The 22,111-nt window shown below is 41.2% G+C and overlaps 2 protein-coding genes across 4 annotated transcripts in view; one reads left to right on the top strand and one right to left on the bottom strand.

Annotated features, from left to right (window-relative positions):
- The first annotated feature begins 287 nt into the window (after positions 1-287).
- Positions 288-2,853, top strand: LOC117806727 (transmembrane protein 179). The gene is made up of 4 exons (XM_034675761.1): positions 288-745; positions 1,101-1,238; positions 1,328-1,406; positions 1,488-2,853. The coding sequence occupies exons 1-4, from the start codon at positions 288-290 to the stop codon at positions 1,659-1,661; spliced, it is 849 nt and encodes a 282-aa protein (XP_034531652.1). The 3' UTR covers positions 1,662-2,853.
- Positions 2,529-22,111, bottom strand: part of c22h14orf180 (chromosome 22 C14orf180 homolog) — a 201,358-nt gene continuing 181,775 nt past the window's right edge. For 2 of the 3 annotated variants that reach the window (XM_034675757.1, XM_034675758.1), the window contains 10 exons: positions 20,123-20,316; positions 19,034-19,668; positions 18,242-18,272; positions 14,319-14,405; positions 12,594-12,714; positions 10,318-10,348; positions 10,095-10,203; positions 7,166-7,332; positions 6,911-7,046; positions 2,529-4,291 (listed from right to left, as the gene is read on the bottom strand). In XM_034675757.1, coding sequence (XP_034531648.1) covers positions 4,086-4,291; positions 6,911-7,046; positions 7,166-7,332; positions 10,095-10,203; positions 10,318-10,348; positions 12,594-12,714; positions 14,319-14,405; positions 18,242-18,272; positions 19,034-19,186 — 1,041 coding nt within the window. In that variant the 5' untranslated portion in view covers positions 19,187-19,668; positions 20,123-20,316 and the 3' untranslated portion in view covers positions 2,529-4,085. Of the gene's footprint in view, positions 4,292-6,910; positions 7,047-7,165; positions 7,333-10,094; positions 10,204-10,317; positions 10,349-12,593; positions 12,715-14,318; positions 14,406-15,524; positions 15,593-18,241; positions 18,273-19,033; positions 19,669-20,122; positions 20,317-22,111 lie in introns of those variants that run through there. The other variant, XM_034675759.1, reaches the window with a different exon arrangement.

Here is a 22,111-nt window from a genome sequence, read left to right as displayed (position 1 = left end):
AAATGGGGAATTAATACATTTACTAGTTAAGTTTTAAACTATAGCAAAAATATATTTCTGGATTTTGAAAGAGAACCTGATAAAATGCATGTTTTTTTGTAAACACCACTGAGAATTAATAAAGAGCTTAGACAAGTCAAAACAGAGCACATTCTACTGCCAGTATGGCAGAGGATGAGTTAACTAGCCGGAAAACCGTATGTTAGGAGGTCAAACGTCATAATTACAGGTTAAATACTCAAACTGCTGTAAATTGTAACCCCGGTGAAGATGAACACCTCCACAGTATGGATGTAGATAAGATGGAGAGCCCTCAAGGCCTCAGCCTGCTCATTAATTTGCAGCAGAGCGCGTCGTCGGATGCTGCGCCTCCGCTCATCGCTGCCTCCACTGCGCAGGCGCAACTCTTCCAGGACGCAGAGAGCAAAGAGGGGGACAGAAAAATGGCCCTCGATAATTTAATTTTCGCTCAATGCATCCTTTATTTTTTAGCATTTGTTTTTGGTTTCATCGCCGTGGTGCCTCTGTCTGAAAACACGGAGGATTTCGGGGGGAAATGTCTGCTGTTCACGCGGGGAATGTGGCAAAATGAGAACATCACCGTGTCGAAGCAGCGGTTCGTCGTGGAGGAGTGGGGACCCGAGTCCTCCTGCAGCTTCATCACTTTTGTCGGGATAGCGTCCCTCATCCTGTCCGCAGTGCAGGCGTGGAGGTTGCTCTTCTTCCTGTGCAAAGGACACGACGAGTGAGTGACCCTTCATCCCTGCACTACTTAAACGCACCATTAATACTCAGTATGGGCGACTAGACCACATTACATGTCACCTACATGTCATTTTGCTGTGCACCCCCCACACTCATGACGTACTTTGTTCAGGCAGAAATACACTGTATTTAATATAGCCTGTGTAATGTGAAGAGTTAAAAATGAGTCTGAAAACTGGCTTGTCACTGTCGTCCTCCATAATAAAAATGGAGGAAATACACTTCTTGCACATCCAAGTCATATTGTGGCTCTCGTACACTATTTTCCAACCCGTCCCATTATTTAACCAGTACTGGAAATGTTTCATCCTCTTATGTGGTCTTCCTGCTCACAGCTCCATCTTCAACGCCTTCCTCAACCTGCTGATCAGCTCCCTGGTGGTGTTCACAGTCTTCCTGTCCAGCACCATCGTCAGTGTGGGGTTCAACATGTGGTGCGACTCCATCACAGAGGGAGGGAGCATGCCCAGCAGGTAAGTGACGACTGTACAAACCCATCTTTTTAAGACAAGTTCAGAAAAGTGCTGTCATCCTAAACACTAGTTTATGTGTCTTTATCCAGCTGTGAAGATCTACAGGACACTGATCTAGAGCTAGGACTGAATAACTCTGCTTTCTATGATCAGTTTGCTATAGCTCAGGTGAGACTTTTTTATTGTTAAAATCATCAACACAAGTTTAACAAAAGTCCAGAGGTTATCAAAGTAATGTCTCTTCTGCAGTTTGGCCTGTGGGCAGCGTGGCTCACCTGGCTTGGGATCGCAGTCATGGCATTCCTGAAGGTTTACCACAACTACAGACAGGAGGACCTGCTGGACAGCCTGATCCATGAGAAGGACCTGCTACTGGGCCGCTCCTCGCGCCGCAACTCTGACCTCAAGACTGGTCTGATCTAGAAATAAGAGGACAACCAAACACACACTCAGTCACTCACACTCAACTGCCCAGCCCTCTGCCTGTTTGTGAGAAACACCAGTGTTTGCCTGTGTAGACAATCAGAATTGGCTTTTGCTCCCATTGACCACGGATTGATCAGAGGGTTTAGCTTTGTTCTTTAAAGGTAATGATTTCCCCTCAAAACATCTCCCTATGGTGGTTAATCCTTGAAGAATCCTGCTGTATTGGGTTTATCCCTTCCTCTTCAAGGCACACAACTATAGTTCAGATTGGAAAGTATTAAACCCGTTTAATGGATCTTGGGAGTATTAGTGGCTCGGAGAGATTGGACAATGGATCATGTTGTCTTTGTGAAACTTCTGCATGGACCTAATGCATGGCAAATTAATAAGGTGGTGGTTCTTTAGATGTAAAGGGTTTTCCCCTTTTGATTTATACACCAATAAATGTGTTCCTTAAGTAGGCCTCTCTCTTGTAGGATGCACTCTGCATCTTGATGAAGTCCAAATTCCTTGCATGCTGCAGCAAAGCAAAAAGACGTGTGCTTTTGCAGTGTCTTCACATTTATCAACAGTTACAAAAGGTGTTTTATTATAAAGGCAAACTGTAGTCGAGAGCATTTATGTATGAGACGGCCAGTCCAAAAATGCTTTTAGCGATCCGTGTGAGCTAGAAAACAAATCCTACTTGTGCCATATAGCTACTCAGGCTTCTCCTGCACACTTTATAGGCTACAAACCAATATACTGTGTTACTGTGAATAGACGCACAAATGTACCTGCATGCATCTTCTCTCTCCCTGTTACACACACACATCACACACTCATTTAATGTCTGAGATAACAGGAAGAAAGCAAGGCGTGTGCTTGACTTTGATAGGCAATGACAGTTTTATTCAAAAGAACTGAAATCATAAAACAGTAAGAACTAAGAAAACCCTCCATAAAGGCACTTCTTTCAAAGTGACCATAAATGTTTGGACAGCCGTGAGATGCAGCTTCTAAGCTAAATGTGCATATACACTGGGTATTGTTTTATTGCTAATGATAATTTAGTTTGACAGTACAGAATTGACAGTGTTTCTTTCTTCTATACAGGCGTTGTTTGCCTCATATTGCTTTGACATTCAATTGTGAAAACCTTTTGCGTTCCCTGAAACCTGTTATATAAAGAACAATGTTTAACTGGAAACTCTGTGATGTGTGTTATTGCTTATAATGAGAGATCTGTGAGATGTGCATCTGTACCCTTTGAATCCTATGATCCATTTGTGTGGTGGTTTGGCTTTTTAAATTCATCTGCTTCACTTGATAAAGGGACTCCCAACAATAGCATTTCATTTATGTTTGGCCTCATAGATGTAGTTTTGGATGACTACACGTTTCTTTTATGTGTTGCAAAGATGCCATCTGTACATTTTCAAAAGCTTGATGAGCATTTGACATCACGTTTAAAAACCTGAATATTATTCTCTTGAAATAGAAATATAACCAGTAACAAAAAATTTAAAAAGTCAAATTATTCTAAAGTTGGATATTTGCTTGGATGCAGATATACAGTATATAAGAATAAATAACATTTAGGACAAAGGATATTTAGTAGGATTCAAGCTGTTAAAAAGAGCAACACTGTCAAAAGCATTAGCATTCATTCAGTTCGAGTATATTCTCTTGGACCATGGATATAAAGAGCGAGAATGCATTACATTGTGCTGTAAGTTTCCTTCTCAGTGGAGCTGGATACAGTCTGTAAAGAAAGAGGTGTTTTTTTTAATCTGTTAGTCATTCGACCCGGTGTTGCTGTGAAGTGAAGCAGCCCTGTGTTTTCTTTCTCACAGATCATTATCGAACAGTTTGCACATTTCTGCTTCCATCCTCCCCTGCATCAATGTGCGCCCTGCCAATCAAAGCTCATTCCAACATCTCTACATTCATCTATGTGCAATTACAAGGCTGAATATTGTGATAGTCCTTAATATATAGAGCCATATGTACACATTCAGCTCTGTGTTTTATCTGATATACACAAATCATGTAACAAAATAAATATTTGCATTCCATGGGAACATTCACTCACATACAACAGATTGTGTTATTAACTGAAAAACTAAATGCTTTGAGGTGATTGAGTGAGCGTTCTATGTGAGCATCAACATGTGCAAATCAATACATTTTCAATAAGAAGTGGCTTTTCCACCACCTTAATACATTTATATACATACAGAATTGGAAGCTACATATTTCTGGGATTAAACTTTTCTCCCTTTCTCTCTGTCAGAGTGGTTTAACACCACAGATAGTGTGCAGAGCCGAGAAAAGTAGCTGAGGTGTTTCCAGGCCTAGGCTCCTTTCAAAGGTAGGAAGAATGAAGGGGGTTAAAAAAAAAACAGAGAGGGTCTTTGTCTCCCCTATGGTTGGATTCAGTCACTGCATGGTCAGCCATAACCAGCAGCCCCACAGCAGCTGTTTCATGTGCAGCAGGTAGACAGCCAAAGTGGCCTCCAGCTCCTCACACACCCGCTGAGGGCGCCGTCGGCCTGTGCAGTACATGGCCACGCCCAGGAATGACATCAGCAGGAAGAGGCAGGTGAAGAGGGCCAGGTGGGGGCGGGAGGGTGTCGCCTCATAGGCTGCAAATGAGAAACCAGTTTTGAAACATTTTGGTTTGTAAATGAGGATTTGAATTTCCACATGCACATGGGCCTCTCTCTTTCTGTTTCTGCAGCCAATAAGGTCAAGGCCTTAAGAAGATTGTTTGAGACACAGGATTTCATGTGTTCATACTGACAGTGTAGTGTTAACCAAGCTGGTTTTTTTGTGACTTTTTCAGATTACAAAATGTGAAAGGTGACAGTGAAAGGCTTCATTTTGCATGGCTTGCAGCACACAGGCCATTTTCCTCTATCAACAAGCTCAGGGTGGAAAGCTGAAATACTGTTACTCTGTTGTTCTGCTGTTTCCCATGCTCCCATATAGCATGAACCTTCAGTACCTACAAATATTTAACATTTCACTGCTTTCCCCATCTGATTGATCACAAACTGAAAAGAGAATTATAGTCAAAACCTTAAACGACAAGTCATAAATTATGTTACAAAGCATATTTGAAAACTCATTAGCTACCTGAAGCTAATAGCTTTTAACCACCTTCTACCTGATGATGTTTTTCTTTTTCTTTTTTAAAAACATTTACAACATTGACTGTATAAAAAGGTGGATGACATAACAGTACCCCCCAAAAATGAAGCCTAAAGATTTAGAGTGCACTCTGCTGACTGGCTGTAGTACAGGTAAATAATCCTGCCTCCTCCATGTACTCAGATGGGACATGGGTCAAACTATAAAATCAAATCACTAAATAAGTTTTCTCAATCATTGTTCTTTTCTGAGGATTTTAGTTTGAATCAATATTTGATGCTAAAAAATAGGATATGACCTATGGGTGTTTTTTTGGCCAAGCACCCCAGAAAAATAGCCGGACTTTTTAAAATGTAAAAGTCTGATTCTGAAATTATTGCTGGTATAACGCCATGATTGACAGAGTCATTGAATCTTTTGTTGCTGTGAGTGTCTACTTTAAACCGACACAAAAAGCTGCCTAACTGTTGTTAAGCCCACATGAGGGCATCATTTTGTTTTACTGTGGGAGCTGCTAGAGACACATCATCCATCTTTTATTGTCTTCTTATATTTACCATCTTTATACAGTCAATGCATAACCCACCATGAGATAGACACAGTGTGTATTTCAGGTGAACTGCTGTGTTAGCTTGCTATGCTAGGAAGCCGTTGATTGCTGATGGAAGCCTGTAAGACTTATCCGAAGTACCTGCTACATTACAGAAGATTTACAGAGACATGGGGCTAATTTAAGTTTAACAAAATGCTTGAAACTCATATGCTACCATGGGACAATACGCTACCATACGAAACTCACAAGAAACCATAAGACAACAGCCAAAATTCTAAAAGTAATGCTGCTAAAATGATTATTTAGCCAGCTGTTAGTTGTTAGCTAGTTGATGTTAACAACTAGCTTTACATAGTTTCTTACTGTTAACAACTAGCTTAACACGTCTGTTTGCTAGGAATTTCTCGAGTCATTTGATCTCTAAAGAACCTATACAGGGACATGGATCATACTTCAAGTTCAACAACACGTGTGACACCACAGAAGCTACCACAAAACTTTAGATAAAAACTAGTACGCAACCACAGCTAACATTTGACAGTGTAACACGCCATGACTGATGTGAGTTTCTAGCCAACAGTCATGTGAGCTCGCAAATAGGGATGTTCTGTAAGAATTGCTTTATGCAGACGAAAGTTGGTATGATTCATCTGTCAGTATGATGAGAAATCAAATATGACATTTAGCCTTGAAACAGGGCACCATGTCCCTTTAAATTGTCATTAATAGTGTTTTTTGAGTTGGTGATCAATCAAGAGGAGGTGAAAAAAAAAGTGTTCTACCTTAATATAATAACTTCAGTAAAACATGATGATAAAGTTAAATACACATGGTGAAAAGTCTGAATCCCCTTTTTAATGCTTTTGTCACAGATATCAACATCACACAAACTCAGTAGTGAAGTGTGGCTGTCACATTCTTGTGCATGTTAAAGTAAAGTTCCTTTCAGGCAGACTTACCACCTAAACAGTCACAGTAGGGAATGTCTGTGAAACCGACAGAAAGGAGGACAGTCAGTCAGCCTCTGTGATGTACAGCAGCTACAAAGCGGCGGCTGTGCCCTCATGGACCCCTCTATCTCTCTGGAACAGACTCCGTGGAGCCTTATTTGCATGCATAATTAATTACCAAGAGTAAATCACTTGCTCGTGTTTGGAAGCCTCTAGGCAATACATTATTTCTAAATAGTACAGAATCCCTGAAGGACAATGGTTTACGATGCAATCAAAGGATGTTTTAATGCATTTTGTTCTTGCTTTTAACTGCTGAATATACTGCTGTTTACACATAGGTTGAGGGCCTGACTAAAACTTGGATGTCACCATTTTCTTAGAAAAAATAGTAGACATGTGCAGACCTTAATACTATTACAATATGAATGAATTTATTTGTGTCTTTAAATGAAGAGCTACAAGTCTGGAAAATATGAGCGACATAAAGTCTAGTGGACTAGCATGTTCTTTGTGGTTATTGAGCAGTTTGTTGGTAGAAGATCTCTGTGTCGACACAAAGATCTTTTACAAACACAACCGACCATCAGGCTGGACTGTTTTCTTACCATGCACTGTGGTCTCTGGCTCCCTGAATCGAACCCTCCGCTCGCCTTTCCGTTTGTGGTTGGGTTCTATTTCGGACCCGTAGTTGGAACTTGGCCTCTTTAGGATGGACGTGGGGACTTTGCCATTGATCACCTGCTTTAAATAGAAGTTTTGCCATATTTATCTTCAACAAACAGCAGAGACACAAATATCTTCTACAAACAACCTGCTTAAGTAACACTTTTCAAGATGCCTGCAGGTGCTGTCAGCTCTACCTTAGGTTTCGACGTCTCCTCCTGATGATGATGGTGGGAGTCCTTTCTGTGGCGGACCTCTGAGTGTTTCTCCCGATGCGAATGAGGAAGACCGTTGACGGTGTCTTTGATGGGCTCAGCAGCAGCGAAGCGTTTGGACAGTGCAGACACGCACTCACCCAAGGAGTCTAGAGAGAGAACCATGATTGGACATTAGCAGTAAGCGAGTGCTGTTTCACACTGTTGCCTGGAGTCTGCTCTGAAGACAGCCAGTGAGGTGAGGTTAAACATACAAAGTTAAACATGCAAATTAAGGTTTAGAGAAGACGTTTGTGTTAACCCTGTCAGCACTAAAAAACAACTTTGTGGGCTCAAGTTACAATAACGCAGTGCATACTTCACTTTGAAAAGCTTTAATGTACCAGGAATGAAAAAACCCTCTGCTTATACGCACCACATTTGATTTTATTTGATCTCAGCACAGTTTGTTAAAAAGCTGTAACACTGCCAAAAATGGTATAACTGAGCCTCAGTCTAGTTCCTTGTCTGAAAATTTCCCATCACCGTTGATGAATCTGTGCCTGACCGGACAAATCAATAATGTAATCAATTGATGAATCAATCTATCACTGTTATAGGTCATTTACGACTAGAATGGCCAAGACAAAGAGACAAGTGGGCAGGCAGGTATTTTATGTGTGAACCTTTTCCTTCATGAAAAAAACAAGGGCAAAACATAATGTGCACATCCATATTGATCTATAGTAGACAGAAATGGCTTGGTTAGCCATTATTCAAACGGACTGGTACTCATGAGTATTAACTAGAGTTTCAACTTTTATCTAGATTATGCAGCATCCAAGGCCAGGCAACCATTTGGAGCATATTCAACTCTGAGTGATCAAGAAATAAATGTAGAAAATTATATTAAACACACAGGGGAATGGAATCCTTCCAAAATCAATGCAATTATTTTTGAAAGACTTAATAATTCAATGGTTTGAATCATACCAGCCCAACAGTTTTTATTAATGGAATGAAATGAATCCCATATTTAGAGGCAATTTTGCTGTCAGGATGGAGTTAAAAATAGAAGGTGTTATAAAGTATTATACCTATATTTGAAAGCTTAATTCTGCTTTTCTATTCATTTATCTATCTATCTATTATTCTTTATTTGTTACACACATATCTGAAATTGACAAATTGAGAACAGCCACCCCATGCATGTATCATTCTGTCTATAGTGAATGCAAATTTTCCACTTTCGTCCCTAGAGGGTTTTTTTCTGAGAGTAAAAGTTTAAAAGGCAAGTTAAAAGAGAAAAACTGTTTACAGCATGAAAGCTACTGACAATCAGATATGAGTGCAGGTTTGAAGCTACTTTAACCAAGATTTGGCAGCTCTCTTAGAATGTAGAATTGTGCAGAAAGTTTCAAGTGATCAGGTAGCAAGTTTCAGGGTTTGACTCCTGTCACTGGAAAAGCTCTCTCATCAAACATTTTTCTGTATTATTAAACTTTGTGTTTTTTCTTTGTCTGCCATTAAAATATTGGTACCAACTCTGATTAATTATTTTAGAATTAAAGAAGTAAGCATCATCCAAATCCTTTAAAGCTCCTCTTAGGAACTTTGTGTTGATTTGGCGTGCCTCTGTGGACAAAGTGATTTGCCTTATCCCTTTGCTAAACTTGTTCTGTACTTATGTAAGTAGTATTACATAACAAAAACAATCATCCTGCTGGGAATATTTGCAATGGGAAATTTTTGTTTTGTTTTGGCAGTGCATGGTAAATTACCTCTTGACACCAACCTGATGGTGGCTGTAAGAGTCATTCATCCATTCTCTCTCTGATGATCTTGTTTGTTTTTTAAGGATCATTTAGAGGCATCAGTGTTTATTTCAGTCTGATTCATAACCAGCAGAAAACTCCTCACAGGAGCTCTAACTTATTCCCTAATAGTTGGTGAGTTTGGTAATACCACACGACATACTACAGACTTGCTGCAGTTCAGATACTCAGTAATCAAACAAATTCACGTGAGTGTTTTGTTGGCCGACAGAGGGGGGCTGACCCAGTTCTCAGTGTTTAGTATCCAAAGGACACGAAACGTGCCTCTGTTGATGCGTCTCCCTGTGGGTCAAAGAGGATTTCTCTGTGTACAATACAAAACCAGGGTTACTGAAAGTACACAGAGACTTCTGCGTGTTCTGATTCGCAAAACAACTTCAACCGCTCACTGACCTTGCATTTTCTTTTTCACCATTTCACGGTACACACTGACGAAAATCAGACAACAGGGGAGGCTGTAAATCTTTGTCTTTCTATGCTGTACACTTTGTTTTTACGTAGCCGACCCCGTTCAGCACTACTGCCCCGGTGAGCTGACTCGACAACAGCATGGCTGCTTTCTACCTTTGCTTCTCACACCACAGCAGTCTTTGCAAAAATGCAGAGTTCAGAATCAGGCAGAGTGTTGTTCCCTTTATAATGCAAGCCAAGCATACATACTGTACAAAACAACTGTGGCCTCAAACTGTCACAAGGAGACTTTCTTTGTAGCGCTGCTTAAAACACCCTTTGTGTCCAACATGACGGCAGGTGTTTATTAATTTAACATTTTCATGCTTTGACAAGGTTTGGAGGATGACTTTACCACATTAAACCACCTCCTTACTGTGCCGGGTGTTCTTTGAAGTAGTAAGCACTGTCCCTATATCTTAAGCTTAAGTCAGTGGTATTAAATTATGAAAAGCTAAAAGTTTTTGTCCTCAATCCTTTCTTTTTTTGTTCAATTTAGCATGGTTTGGTGCATTCATGGTAGCTCATACATAAATACACAACTAGTATGACAGCTGTTATTCACCCAATGTTTTTTTATATATATGTTAGTATGCACATAGTCCTTGTGTTGCAATATTTTTTCTGAATCCCAGCTGAGTGTTTACCTGAATATTCAGTCTTGCCGATCTCAGCATAGACGGTAGCCATAAGCTCCAGGCTCCTGGCTGTTATGGGGTGGTCATTCCCAAAGGCCCTCTGGTGGATTTTTGCAGCCTGAAAGATTAATTAACACACAGAGGGGGTTCTAAGTTGACTCAAGAGTGTCGTAAAATGTTTTATTTGTTCATAAATCGTGAGCGGAAGCAGAGAGTGTTGAGATGTACATACCTTACCGCTGTATTCGAGAGCAAGATGAGGTCTGAAAGGAAAGGGAAACAATTTAACACAGCTCTACTTTTTTTTTTGTTACTATGAAGTGAAATACTTTGTACCTACGTAGCCTCTTCAAAATGTGTGATTATCTCAACGGAAATCACCCCATGCATTCTTCCATTCAAAAGCAGAGATGTTTCCAAAGACAACAACAAAGCTTGACCTCATTGAATGTTTTGACCCATGCTTCACTGTCAGGTGAGCGTATCAGTTTCAGTGTGTGCAGCTCATCAGCAAGAGAATTTTAAACACGCGGGCGCTGTGATTAGACACTGGAGGAAGTGGAAACCTGCTATTCCTGCCAGCACATACGGCTCCTTTAGTCCACAGGGTGAGTTACAGAAGGCATGGCGCCCTCAGGATGGTTTACTGACTTATGCCCTTACAGCAGCTCTTCTGAATAGTGCTAAGCTAGGTGAACGTGATGTGGTATATTGAGGATCTGCCAGCTGTTCCACTCATATCTTCCTTGGAAAGTCAAACCAAGGGCAGTCCTCACCCTCGCACCCTCACGTGTGTCTATGGATGTAGGGCAACCTCTGTTTAGCGTGACAGATGTTTAAAAGCCTTACTTCAATTAGTAATGGACAGGTGTCCGTTTGCACTGCTTTCAGGGGACAGCTGATGAGCAAAGACAGAAAAGCCCTTCACCTGCTTTAAGTGCCTCCTCTGACATTGCTGAAATGAAGTTCAGGAGGTATGAAAACTTCCCGACAACAACAAGGGCGTGTTCTTATTTTATGACTGGAGCTGCCCATGCAAGGCACTAACTTTTACAGGGGTGGCATAAAGTATGTCAACCCCCCCATACACACGGAAATAAACAACATCTTTTTTACCCTTCCCGTCTCTACTAACCATATCTACTTTAATATCTTATCTGAAGTACCATTGTAAATGTCCTCTTCCTGTGTACTGCTTTTTCCTACATTTTAAAATGATTTCAACAAATGCATTGTTCATACTCTAAGTTTAATTCTTTAATGGCTTAATGAACCATACTTATCCAAATTCACAATTTAAAGTATAAATTAAATTAAATGTGCCACATTAGTGTGCTAATAAAGCCACTGCTGGCCTCTAGCACACATAGCATGGCTCCACCCCAGCTCTGACTAGGCAAAATGCCATTCATAGTTTAGGATTCTGGGGTGGCACAAGGGGTGGCCAATCAGATTTCAAGGTGGTCCATGCCACCCCTGGCCAACTTTTTTGGACACACCCCTGTCAGCCAAGAAAACAGACTATGTTATAGTAGAGGTCTTCAAGAACAACGCCACAGGCAGAATTGTACTTAGTGAGAAACCCAATCCTCTTCATCCGCTGATACAAAATCAGTAGCAGCTCATCCAAATTGAAAGTGCATTAATTAAGCACCTGTGCCGAACAAACCTTCCACCCTCTGTCGCCCTCCCTGGCAATCAGGTTAAATGGCCCGATCCCAACAATGACAACAGAGGAACAGAAAATGGGTGCATGCTGTGGCCTAACAAAGTGCCCCTGCAACAGGAGACAGCAGATCCAGTTGAAGTGTTCCTCTTGTGACACTCACGTAGAGCGCGGTGTCTCTTTTCTTCACATCTACAGGGAAACTCAACGCTGGCCAACAACACACTGCGGAGCTGCAGTTCATCTAGTTTGGAGATTTTCCATTTAATAAAGAGTTTCAGTGTATGAGGATGTGATTAAGTTAGATTACATTCAAATGAGTACCATGAAATATTTTTTTGTTTAGATCTAAAATACATTTATTTTCATATTAAGTGATAAAGCATCTTATAAATGACACATAGCTGTGAAATGTTAATACAAATTAGAAATAAGAGTAATAAGTGAGTGGAATTTTTTCATGGTCACATGAGTAAATCATTAATGTCTTTTATTTTATTCTTATCTTTCACTAATCAGAGGTTAATATTTATAGATAATGAACTTTTTATTGCCCCTACTGCTTCCGTGAGAAAAGTGACATCACAGATAAAAGTAGTTTTCTTTGTTAAAACTGGATCTTCCTTTGAAACTTTTAAAGGGCTGTGTGTATAAAGTGTTTATATATTAGCATCCAGTATTTTAACTGTATACAAAACAAGTAGTAAGTAGTCAGAAAAATGACTTTATGGAACCATAAATCTGGTCTTAATGAGCCCTCTGAGCCCTCAAACTCACAGAACATGTTACCCACCATTAACCACAGCACCACAGAATCTAAGACAGGACACAGTTTTACCTACTGTTTGCTCATGATGCACAGCTGTGCCAGCCGCTCGAGGTGCTGTGCCTGGGAGGCCTGCTCCGAGAGCTCCTCTGGGGTCGTCCATCCTGCGGAGCCCAGTGTCGCCTCCTCCTGAGGCCCTGTTACACAAACACAGGGCATGGAATCACGGTAAGCTCTTGGTCTGTAGTCCTGCTTGTAAACTTGTCCCTCTCTCTTCACTGTCCCTTGCACTCTTTAGAAATAGATGAATAAATCCCCAAATTGAAGGATTTCTGGCTATCAGCCCATCCAGCCCTGCTGCGGACTTTAAGCCTGAAGAGTAGAGTGGAGCCAACTGAGGACTGGAGACACGAGTGCAGAGATAAGGGCAGGAGAGAGCGGATAAGGGAGTCAAACAACACGCACACACCACGCCCACTGGAACACCGAGACACGCACGCACACACTGACAAATAAGGGGTATGTACTGTACACACAAACACCTGACGTGCTAGAGTGGAGTGGAAAATAGTTTAGCTTGTACCTCAAACCACAGGCAATGCAAATAAATCATCGCAACAGGTCTTTTATTACAGAAAACACAAAATGACGTTGATGTTTCTGTCGGTGGGAAAATTCAGAGAAGGGAACATTGGAAAAAAGAAACTGGAAAGGGAAGTAAGCTGCTGCTTTGTGCTTGCCCCTAGAGATGTCCAGCATTCAATCAGCGTGAGTGCTGAATCAGGGCCTTCAGTATTCTGTAGCTACACAAAGCTCCTAATGAGCCAAGTGTGGCCATTTGTCTTCCACTTCGTCTGTCCCCCATCTCCTGCACTGTGCCCAGCACGCTACACTGCGCTGCTGCCTCAGCAGCAGATAGAGAGGAAGAGGCAGACGTCTGGAGCAGCAGCAGGTGATGAACGAGCCGCCTCGCTGCATTCTCGCTCGCTTTAAGCTCCACCAGGTTTACCGTAAACAAAGATGGACTCTGGCGAAATTGGACTTCATTCTCTATAGGCGTCCGTGGTAAAGAGACCATTTCCAGGGAATTACAGGAACACATTGTGGGCTAATCTATACATTATATGCAGGCTAGTTTGTGGATGCAGGTCACACACACGCGAACAAGCCAATTTGGAGAGCTGCCTACTACGAACACCATCTGCCAAACACTGAACTGCTTTAGTGTATCTGCTGCTTTACTAACAGCCTCGAGATTAAACAACAAATTAAATTAACCTAACCATTCCTCCAATCCACCTAAAGTCTGCATTAACTAACGATGACCCACTTATTTCCTGAAACTCTCTTGTAAGTTCCCACAGAGCTATATAACTCAGTTACTTTTGAGTGCAAAAAAAGTTAACTTCCAGAGAAAGGTGAAAGGTGTAACAATGTACATTCAAAATCCACTTGTTTTCCAAAACTTGCCTCATCTACACAAGAGTAAAAACCATCCTCCGAACAAATTTGACCCTCTACAAGTTCACCTGACCTAAAGTGCACTAACTCAAGACTCTTGGTAAGCTACCATAACAATGAGTTGTGGATAACAACTGAAAGAAAACATCTCTCCGTCTGTCCCATAATCATACAAAGACTTATCATGTAAGTTAACAAAACACAGGACATTATAAGGAAAATAAGAGCTCTACTGAAAACACTGAAAGTAAAATGAGATAAGTTAACAGTACAGGATACACTGTACATTTAATACTGTATAAGTAATGTAGTTTATTTCCATAATGTCAGAAGTACTTGCCTGTGCTCCCCTGAAGAGCGGTGAGCTCGATCAGTGCCACCTCGTAGAACATTTTCTCAGCCTGGATGAACTGCAGAGCCTTTCCATCTGTTTATATGGGTGAAGGATCAGTCTCAGATATCACCCGGATTAGTCAGTTGTTGGAGATAAAAACAGACTCTCAGCTCAGCTCACCTCTGTTGTTTTTTAATTCAGTTTCCTAACAATGACCCCTTCAGGCAAACAGATGGAGTATAATCTAAAGCAGACTGATGATCTCGAGGTCTGGATTGAACAGGAAAAGATTTGACTCACTGTTGTCTGTGTTACTGTTGTGTATCTTATTACACCTCACTGGACTGTATCTTAATCCCATACTTATGCCTGATTTTTTATCTTTTGTTTTTCTGTTTAGTAGAGAAATCATTTGATAAGCTTGAATCCCAGCTTTGTTTCCATAAAAAGCAAACTAAAAATAGATCCTCTCCACTTTGTTAAAAGCGTTCTGCGCACTGAGAGTCTGCCCCACTGTAAAATGACACCTTTGATGCTTGTCAGGTGAATTTAAAGACCAGTGAGACGGAGAAGGCTTAAAATAAACACAGCCCCACTGCTCTAAATGTCCTACTTAAAATCAGATCTCTCATGTGTGAAACACGTTTAATGCCACTTTACTTTCTACTTTTGCTTGTATATATTTCACATAAACTCATATTTTTAAGACTTTCATGTCGCAGGTGGACAGATGGACATTCTTAAATTTAAAGGAACTATAAAGACTGGATCTTAAACACAGCTGGTTCCCCTCATCTTTTAACCTACAGATTCATATCGGCTCAACTAAAGTGAAAGACCAAGACACGAAACAGCACTGTTAAAATCCTATAGTGTACACATGAAGCACAGTTTGGTCCTCATCAAAAAGAGAGGACAGCTTTTTTTAAACAGGAAGATAAAATATTAAACGTTCCAAACCGAGAATTACCATAACACACCAGGATGAATGATGTTGAGGAGCCATTAGAGGATGTATACGTGAATAATTCAATGTGCAGAGCTGTACAAGATAAAAAAAAAAGAAGCCTATCATGAAAAACGAGCAATTCTGAATCTTAATTGAAACTCCCTAGGTAACATTGTTTTCTGCACCCTTTTTTAGGGATCTTGGTAACAATCTATCAGCGTGGTCAGAAATGCAGTCTACCTGATTCAGCTCCAGGGACTCACCCGACAGCGGGAGAATAAGGAGTGTGAGGTGGACCATCTGGGAGGGAGGATTAGGGGAACAGCCATCATCAAAGGTCACAGCACTACTCCTGTCGGCTATTTTTAGCCTGGCTGGACCACAACAAGGCCGCAACAGGAACCTCACACTATTCTCTCCAGGGAATGTGTGCTCCACTCTCGTCATATACACACAAACACACACATGGTCTAACACATGCAAATGGTAATTGACCTGCAATCCAAAATGCGACAAGAACTTGCATTAACACTCTCGCCATCAAAGGGAAACCAGATCACACGTGCAACACAATTCTGCCTCCAAAATAACCTCATGAAGTTTTCCTCCACAGTTACAGGTCATGTGATCAATTCTGACTGAATTTAACACCGTTATATTGATCAGCTTGTGTTCCAAAGCTCCCTCCAACTCTATTTAAACCGCATCTCCACTCTGAAAATGTAAATACAGAATCTGCCTGGATTTTTATCTGATGTTTCCTTTATTTGAGTTCAAAGTCAAAATGTCTGGGTCAACATACTTTCCAAGAACAACGCATCAGTAAACACTCAGCAGCCAAAAGAGCTTTTGGCTTTAAACCAGAGGTCACTTGTAGATACTGCCAGCTCTGATAACAATACATCAGGCCTTAATCGGTCATGGCACTGTCACTATCACTATCAACTGCACCAATTACAGTATATTTTCTGGAGAAGAGCCAATGCAGCAGCATGAAATCAAACCACTTTGAACACGTAAATCCAGTTTGCATACTGCAGCAACTGAAGGGTTTGTTAGACCCACAGAAAGCATGTTAAGAGACACTGTGTGAAGCTGCACAGTTCCCACATCCTCTCCCTGGTTGAGCACAATGACCCTTCACCTCGCTCTCTGGAGGAATCCATGGACCACAAAATTCCTGCTTCAGATCTTCAATGTTCGTGAGAACTACTTGAAAAAAATTTAGCAAATTTTTTGGAATTGAATGGAAAACAACCAGATATTGATATTCTCCTCATGCATTAAAATTATGAGCAAATGGTTGCATGTATTGTTTAATACCACCCCTGGGTTTTACTGTTTTGACTAACTTCTGTTGACTTTGTTAACAATGTTTGATGAAGTTGTGTCTTTTTAAAGGTTATTATTATTATTTGGAAAAGATAATATTACAAAATACACACCATTGATACTTTATATATAGCCTGTTTTTATATACAAATTCACCATAATCACACATAAACAACTCACATGCCTATCTGTCCACTTCAACTGTCATCCTGCAAATGATTAAAGATGCTTAGCATGAATCATAAGCTGTATTCACACGTGCATAAAACTCCTAGAAACTTCTTATATTTTTAGGGTGAGCTACATGTGTGAATGCACAGCCAAATTTTCACCCCATCTTGACCCAGACTTTTTCCTGCCAGCCTGCTTGTAAAATGCCTGTGTGGACTCAGAGTGGGAATGCAGGATAAATAGGATAATAAAAACAAATGAGTTTTGTTTTAAAGACGGGAACAACAGAGATGTCTGCACATCCGGTTGTTGACATGTAGCTTTGAGATGAATGCAAAAACTGTCCTCACAGCTTTAAACTTTGTTGCTTCCTCCTCCATCATGTTGTAAACATTACTCTTCTGAAGCATGCTTTTGTTGTCATGTCCTCTCAAGACTCCAACCCTCTCGACCAAGGCAGGGTAGAGTTCATGCGTTGGGGGACATGTGTGAACATGCATTTGGAATATTTCAGAAACTTTCAGGCATGCATGTGTGAAAGCAGTAGTTGTTGAAGTTACACAAAGTCTGCTCATGTTGGAGTTTGAAATGTGATTCATTTATTCCACATTTGATAGAAACAATCTTTTTGGACCCTCCTCAAGGGTGAGTCAACTTTTCCATTTTAAATATTTCCAAAATTATTTGATTCAAATGATGAAGTTACAATTTAACAACAGTGATATTTACACTTAAAGTGAAAAATTACAACATGATACCTTTACCTACACGAAAGGCCAGTTTGGCATGGGAAAAACAGCATTACTATTAATGTTACACTGTTTCAAAAGAAGAGCCCTGCAATAGTAGATGACCCTCTTAGCTAAAGAAGCAGTCTACTGCCAAAGAAAACCTCATAAAGCAAAATCACCTTATTTCGGACAATGAGAAGCAGAGTCTTGCTGAGGTGAAGAACCTGAGCTGGCACATTAAGTGTTGGAGTGTCTCAGTGACGGGGAGAGGAGCCATTGAGGTAACATATCCTGAAATGCAACACCTCTCTATTATCTCTGTGTCCTATGGTGCTGTAGTTTATAGAAGCAGTGAAGTGTCCATGAACGGGCTAGTCGGAGCAGATACAGGTTAATTAGTGCTCTTCCACTCTGTTGTGCAGAGATAAGAGCCTACAAATCCTCTTAAGAGACTGACACGCAGCCTAGGCTATACACAATGCGTGATGCATTCAGGGACAAATGTGTTATTATGGACTCACCAAAAGACATCCCCTTGTTCCCCTCAGAGTATACCACTTTGTATCACAGGCCTACATCCTCCATTGTGCTGGAATTAAGCATTGCCTTCCACTATAGACAATCCTTTAGATCATCATGCAGAAATAGAATACTGGCTTATTCCCAAGCCTGCATGCTAACACTTGGAAAGATGGTGAAATGACCGGAGGGATGGGTGGACTTTGTCCAGATTTGGAAAAGGATACAGTTCTTTTCAGTAATGAAGAGCTCTGCAATCTGTAAAGCACAGAGAAACAGCCAAGACACATGGTTAACTTTTGAATTATTCATAACCATCATTACTCCCTGCTGTGTGTGTGCATGATGTAATGTGCCGTCAAAACAAGGAACTTCTGCTCTCCATTTTCACAGCACCACTGGTCTGGTAAAACTCATACCATGCGTTCCAAAGCTCTTGAGTAAGGGCTATGTTTTGACATTACTTATAACTAAACATAATTTAAACTGTAGTCATGCCTTTGTTGGAGGGTCTCGCACACTACCCTAAGTGTGTAATCTGCTAAGACTTTGACCGTGCAGCACAGTGCCAAAATGTAATGCCTGTGACCTCAAATACCAAAACATAGCTCGCTCACAATGGGACGGATGTAAATTGTATCCTACAGTATTTTTAGCTATGTGAGCAGTCTATTAACGGTGTTACTGTAAAGTAGTGTTGCATTCAACGCCTCATTTAGCAGCATGCCCACTATAAGTCCTGTTGAAATGATCTTACAGCATGAACAAGGGGACACATGATGGAGTGTGCTGTTGGAGCTGACATTGGTGTTGCTGATATCAAGGTTGAATGTGTCCTGTGTGCTGTGCAAAGCGATAATTTATGACCCTCTAAAAGAGAAGTGGAGTAAATGTGTTTATAAAGCAAGTCAAATCCATTATAAATCTGATTTATGGAAGCATGTTGGTATGTAAGACCAAGAAAAGGAGAGAGAAACACAACATGAGTGGCTGTGTGCGTCTTCGGCATCAAGGCTCACCTGGTGGAGGCAGTTGGGCAGAGAGTTGAAGCTCTGCACATGGGTCAGTCCCAACAGGCAACTGAGGAAGCAGTGGAGGGCGGCCTGGTACTCCCCCTGCTGCTGGAGCTGCTGTCCCAGCTCAAACAGGCCCTCCCTCCCCCCGTTCAGCATCCCCAGTCCCAGCCTGAGCCAGCACCGCCTCCCATCAGCAGAGCTCCACCAGCCGAGGACGAACGCTCCTCTCCTCGCCACTACGCTGAAGCACCACAGGTAGAAAAAAAAAAGGAAACAGCCACACACACAGAGAGAGGGAAAAAATGATGTAAAGATAAAATGCCGCTGCTCAGCTCACATAAACACGGATGGAGAAAGGTGCCTGAGGGGGGAGTGAGCGGGAGCAGCTTCCACTCTGTCTCGTCTGGGAACAGCAAGTCAAGGACAGGTGGTAAGGAGCAGGCTGAGGGAGCTCCGGCGACTCACACAGAAAAGATCCATTCCCCCCTCCCTCCTCCTAGGCTGCACCAGGAAAGGAGGACAGAGGAAGTAGGAGAGTACTTGCTGTTTGAGTGACAGGGCTATCAACCAATCACTGCTCTGCACATGTAGAGAAGCTCCACCAGCTTGTGTTTAGCACACTGGGTCCCTCTCCACCCCTGAAATGAGAGAATGCAATGCTTTAGGTGTTGATGATGAAAGCTAGATGTAGTGTGCATATGTTTTTAATGAGCATTGACAATAAAACTTACATTTCAGTCAGTATTTTACAACACTTTTCTGCTGTAGTGCATTCAAGGAGTGGTCTATTTAGTATATCTAGACAGTCTGAGAATCATTTGAGTCTTATTGCCCTACTTATGATTTTAAAATGAATTATGCATTGGTATTATGCACAACAAGCAAACTCAAATAAATGCTGTGCAAGCATCTTCCACAATACCACGAAAACATAACAAGCTTTTGAGAAAAGCAAACAGACGGCAGGGGCAAACACAGGGTCATTAGGAAGTGTCTCTTTACTGTGTAAAAGAGAGGAAGCACTCCTCACTACGCAAACAAGGATAACAAATATTTATTCACAAGGAGTGCCTCCTCTGGATGTTTACTCACTTGCCTTCACACTTGGCTAATCAACATTAATGTGCGGCTGATCTGTGCCGTAGGAGAGGGAGAGGGGGAAGAAAGAGAAGAGATACGACCTCAGCACTCGATGCGCGGATGATCCAGACGATCATGAATGGGTCTTGACTTTTAAAGCAGCACTCTCCCCCTCCCTTCCTTCCATTTGGACACAAGCGTAGTAGCTGGAGGATATGAATGAAATAACACAAAGAAAATGGGCAGAGTCAGCCTCCATAAGTGTCTGATGCACCTAGCTAAGCAAGATGGGATTTTAATGATTGTGAATGCCAGCGGACGTGGGATCAAAAAGCATTAAAGTTGCACAAGCAGGTCAGACTCAGGGAAATGTGAACAGCTTTTTTTTGAGAGTGTAGAGAGCAGACGTGGGACTTGATCATGCTGATGCAGGACTGTTTTATCCTCTCCACACATACGAACACTCAGGTGATTGTGCTCACTTTACTGTGGTGTCAATGCCGTTGAGTAAGAACGCAGGGAGAAAGCTGGCATAGCTGGTGATGTGATTGAGTTGGAGAGGGCCACAGGCTGAGTCTCAGTGTGCAGTCCTAATTGAAAAAGAGAGGGATCCTCGTCTCCTCATTACAGCCCAGTCAAGCTGAACAGACACACATCAGCTGAGAGGAGACGGCAGGATGGTGTTGTCTTCATGTTAACAACATTTGACAACAACCATGCAACAGGAAACCTGCCCGAGCAGAACTGTAACCATGTTTTAAAGGAGGCAAATACAGTAACATAAGGAGGCAATATATTACCATGAAGCATTTAAGAATCATCCTGCTTGTTACGTTGGGAGGAAACTACCTGTCACTATTAGATATGTGCAAATAAATTGCTATTTCAGCTTATTTGATGCATTCTTTATTCTGTTTTGAGAGTACAAAAAAGGATTGTATGTTCATCAAAAGGAGGATTTGTTTTTTGATGAGGAGCTGTATGAGGTACTTGTAAATAGTAAGTGTATTACTCAGAGGGATTTCTGGTCAGCTTGGCTCCTTTGTTGAGAAACCAGCACAGAATCCAGGGTCCTAAGCTGCAGATGGAGTCAACTTTGCCACATAATTAAGCTAATTTAAAGAAAGTCAGCCCAAACATTAATTTCAGTGTAAGTGTAAGTATGGGATGACATATCCTATCAACTCTTAACTTATTTTTATTTATTTTTATTTTGAAATACTTCAAAATAAAAATAAAGTTCAGTACAATAAAATCAATACAAACAAAATCTGATAAATACCAGAACAATAAAATAAAATAAAAATAACATAAAATAAGATTCAATAAAAGATAAATTACAAATCCTGCTAAAACAATGGTCATAACGGTAATAATGCAGTCCAGGGCTAAAAAGAAATGACTCCAAGTTAAAAGCCAGATTAAAAAGGTTAAGTCTCAAGTTTCCTTTTAAAAAGTACACTTCTGTACTTCAGAAGTAAGCTTCTGTTCCTGTTCTCTGGCCAGTTCCTCAGCTAAGATGTCGAGCCGCCTGCATCCTCTGAAGGTAATACACAAATTAGCAAGTACCTCATACTTGTCAATAGTAAGATTTACGTTCTCCTGAGAGCAGGCTGATTTTCTAGCATTCAATATTAAAATGTAGCTTGAAAGGCAGACTTATTTGACTCTCTGGCTGCACAAAGCAGTTAAGACATTTGCTTACTTCCTGTTCTGTGCCCCATTTCTTCATGAATTGGCATTCTGAAGAAGATATTGACTGACTTTCCCTATTCTACAGTGCAAGAATGGAAATCCACCTGTAATTGGAATATTGATCGTCTGTCTGGCGGGGTTGGCGGACAAATACATCAGGATGATCGGTAAACACTCTCAGCAGGACCCATTCAGCTGGAAGCCCGCTCAGCAGACTAATGTGAATGAATGGTGAGCAGGAGCTGCAGCAGAATGAAACAGTGAGCAGTATCCATACGTATATAAATTTAACTACAGCAGGTCATT

Source organism: Notolabrus celidotus, chromosome 22, assembly GCF_009762535.1.
Source record: "Notolabrus celidotus isolate fNotCel1 chromosome 22, fNotCel1.pri, whole genome shotgun sequence".
In the NCBI taxonomy this organism is placed as follows: Eukaryota; Metazoa; Chordata; class Actinopteri; order Labriformes; family Labridae; genus Notolabrus; species Notolabrus celidotus.
The sequence above is the reverse complement of the archived record's forward strand: the minus strand, read 5'-3'. Positions and strand labels throughout refer to the sequence as shown.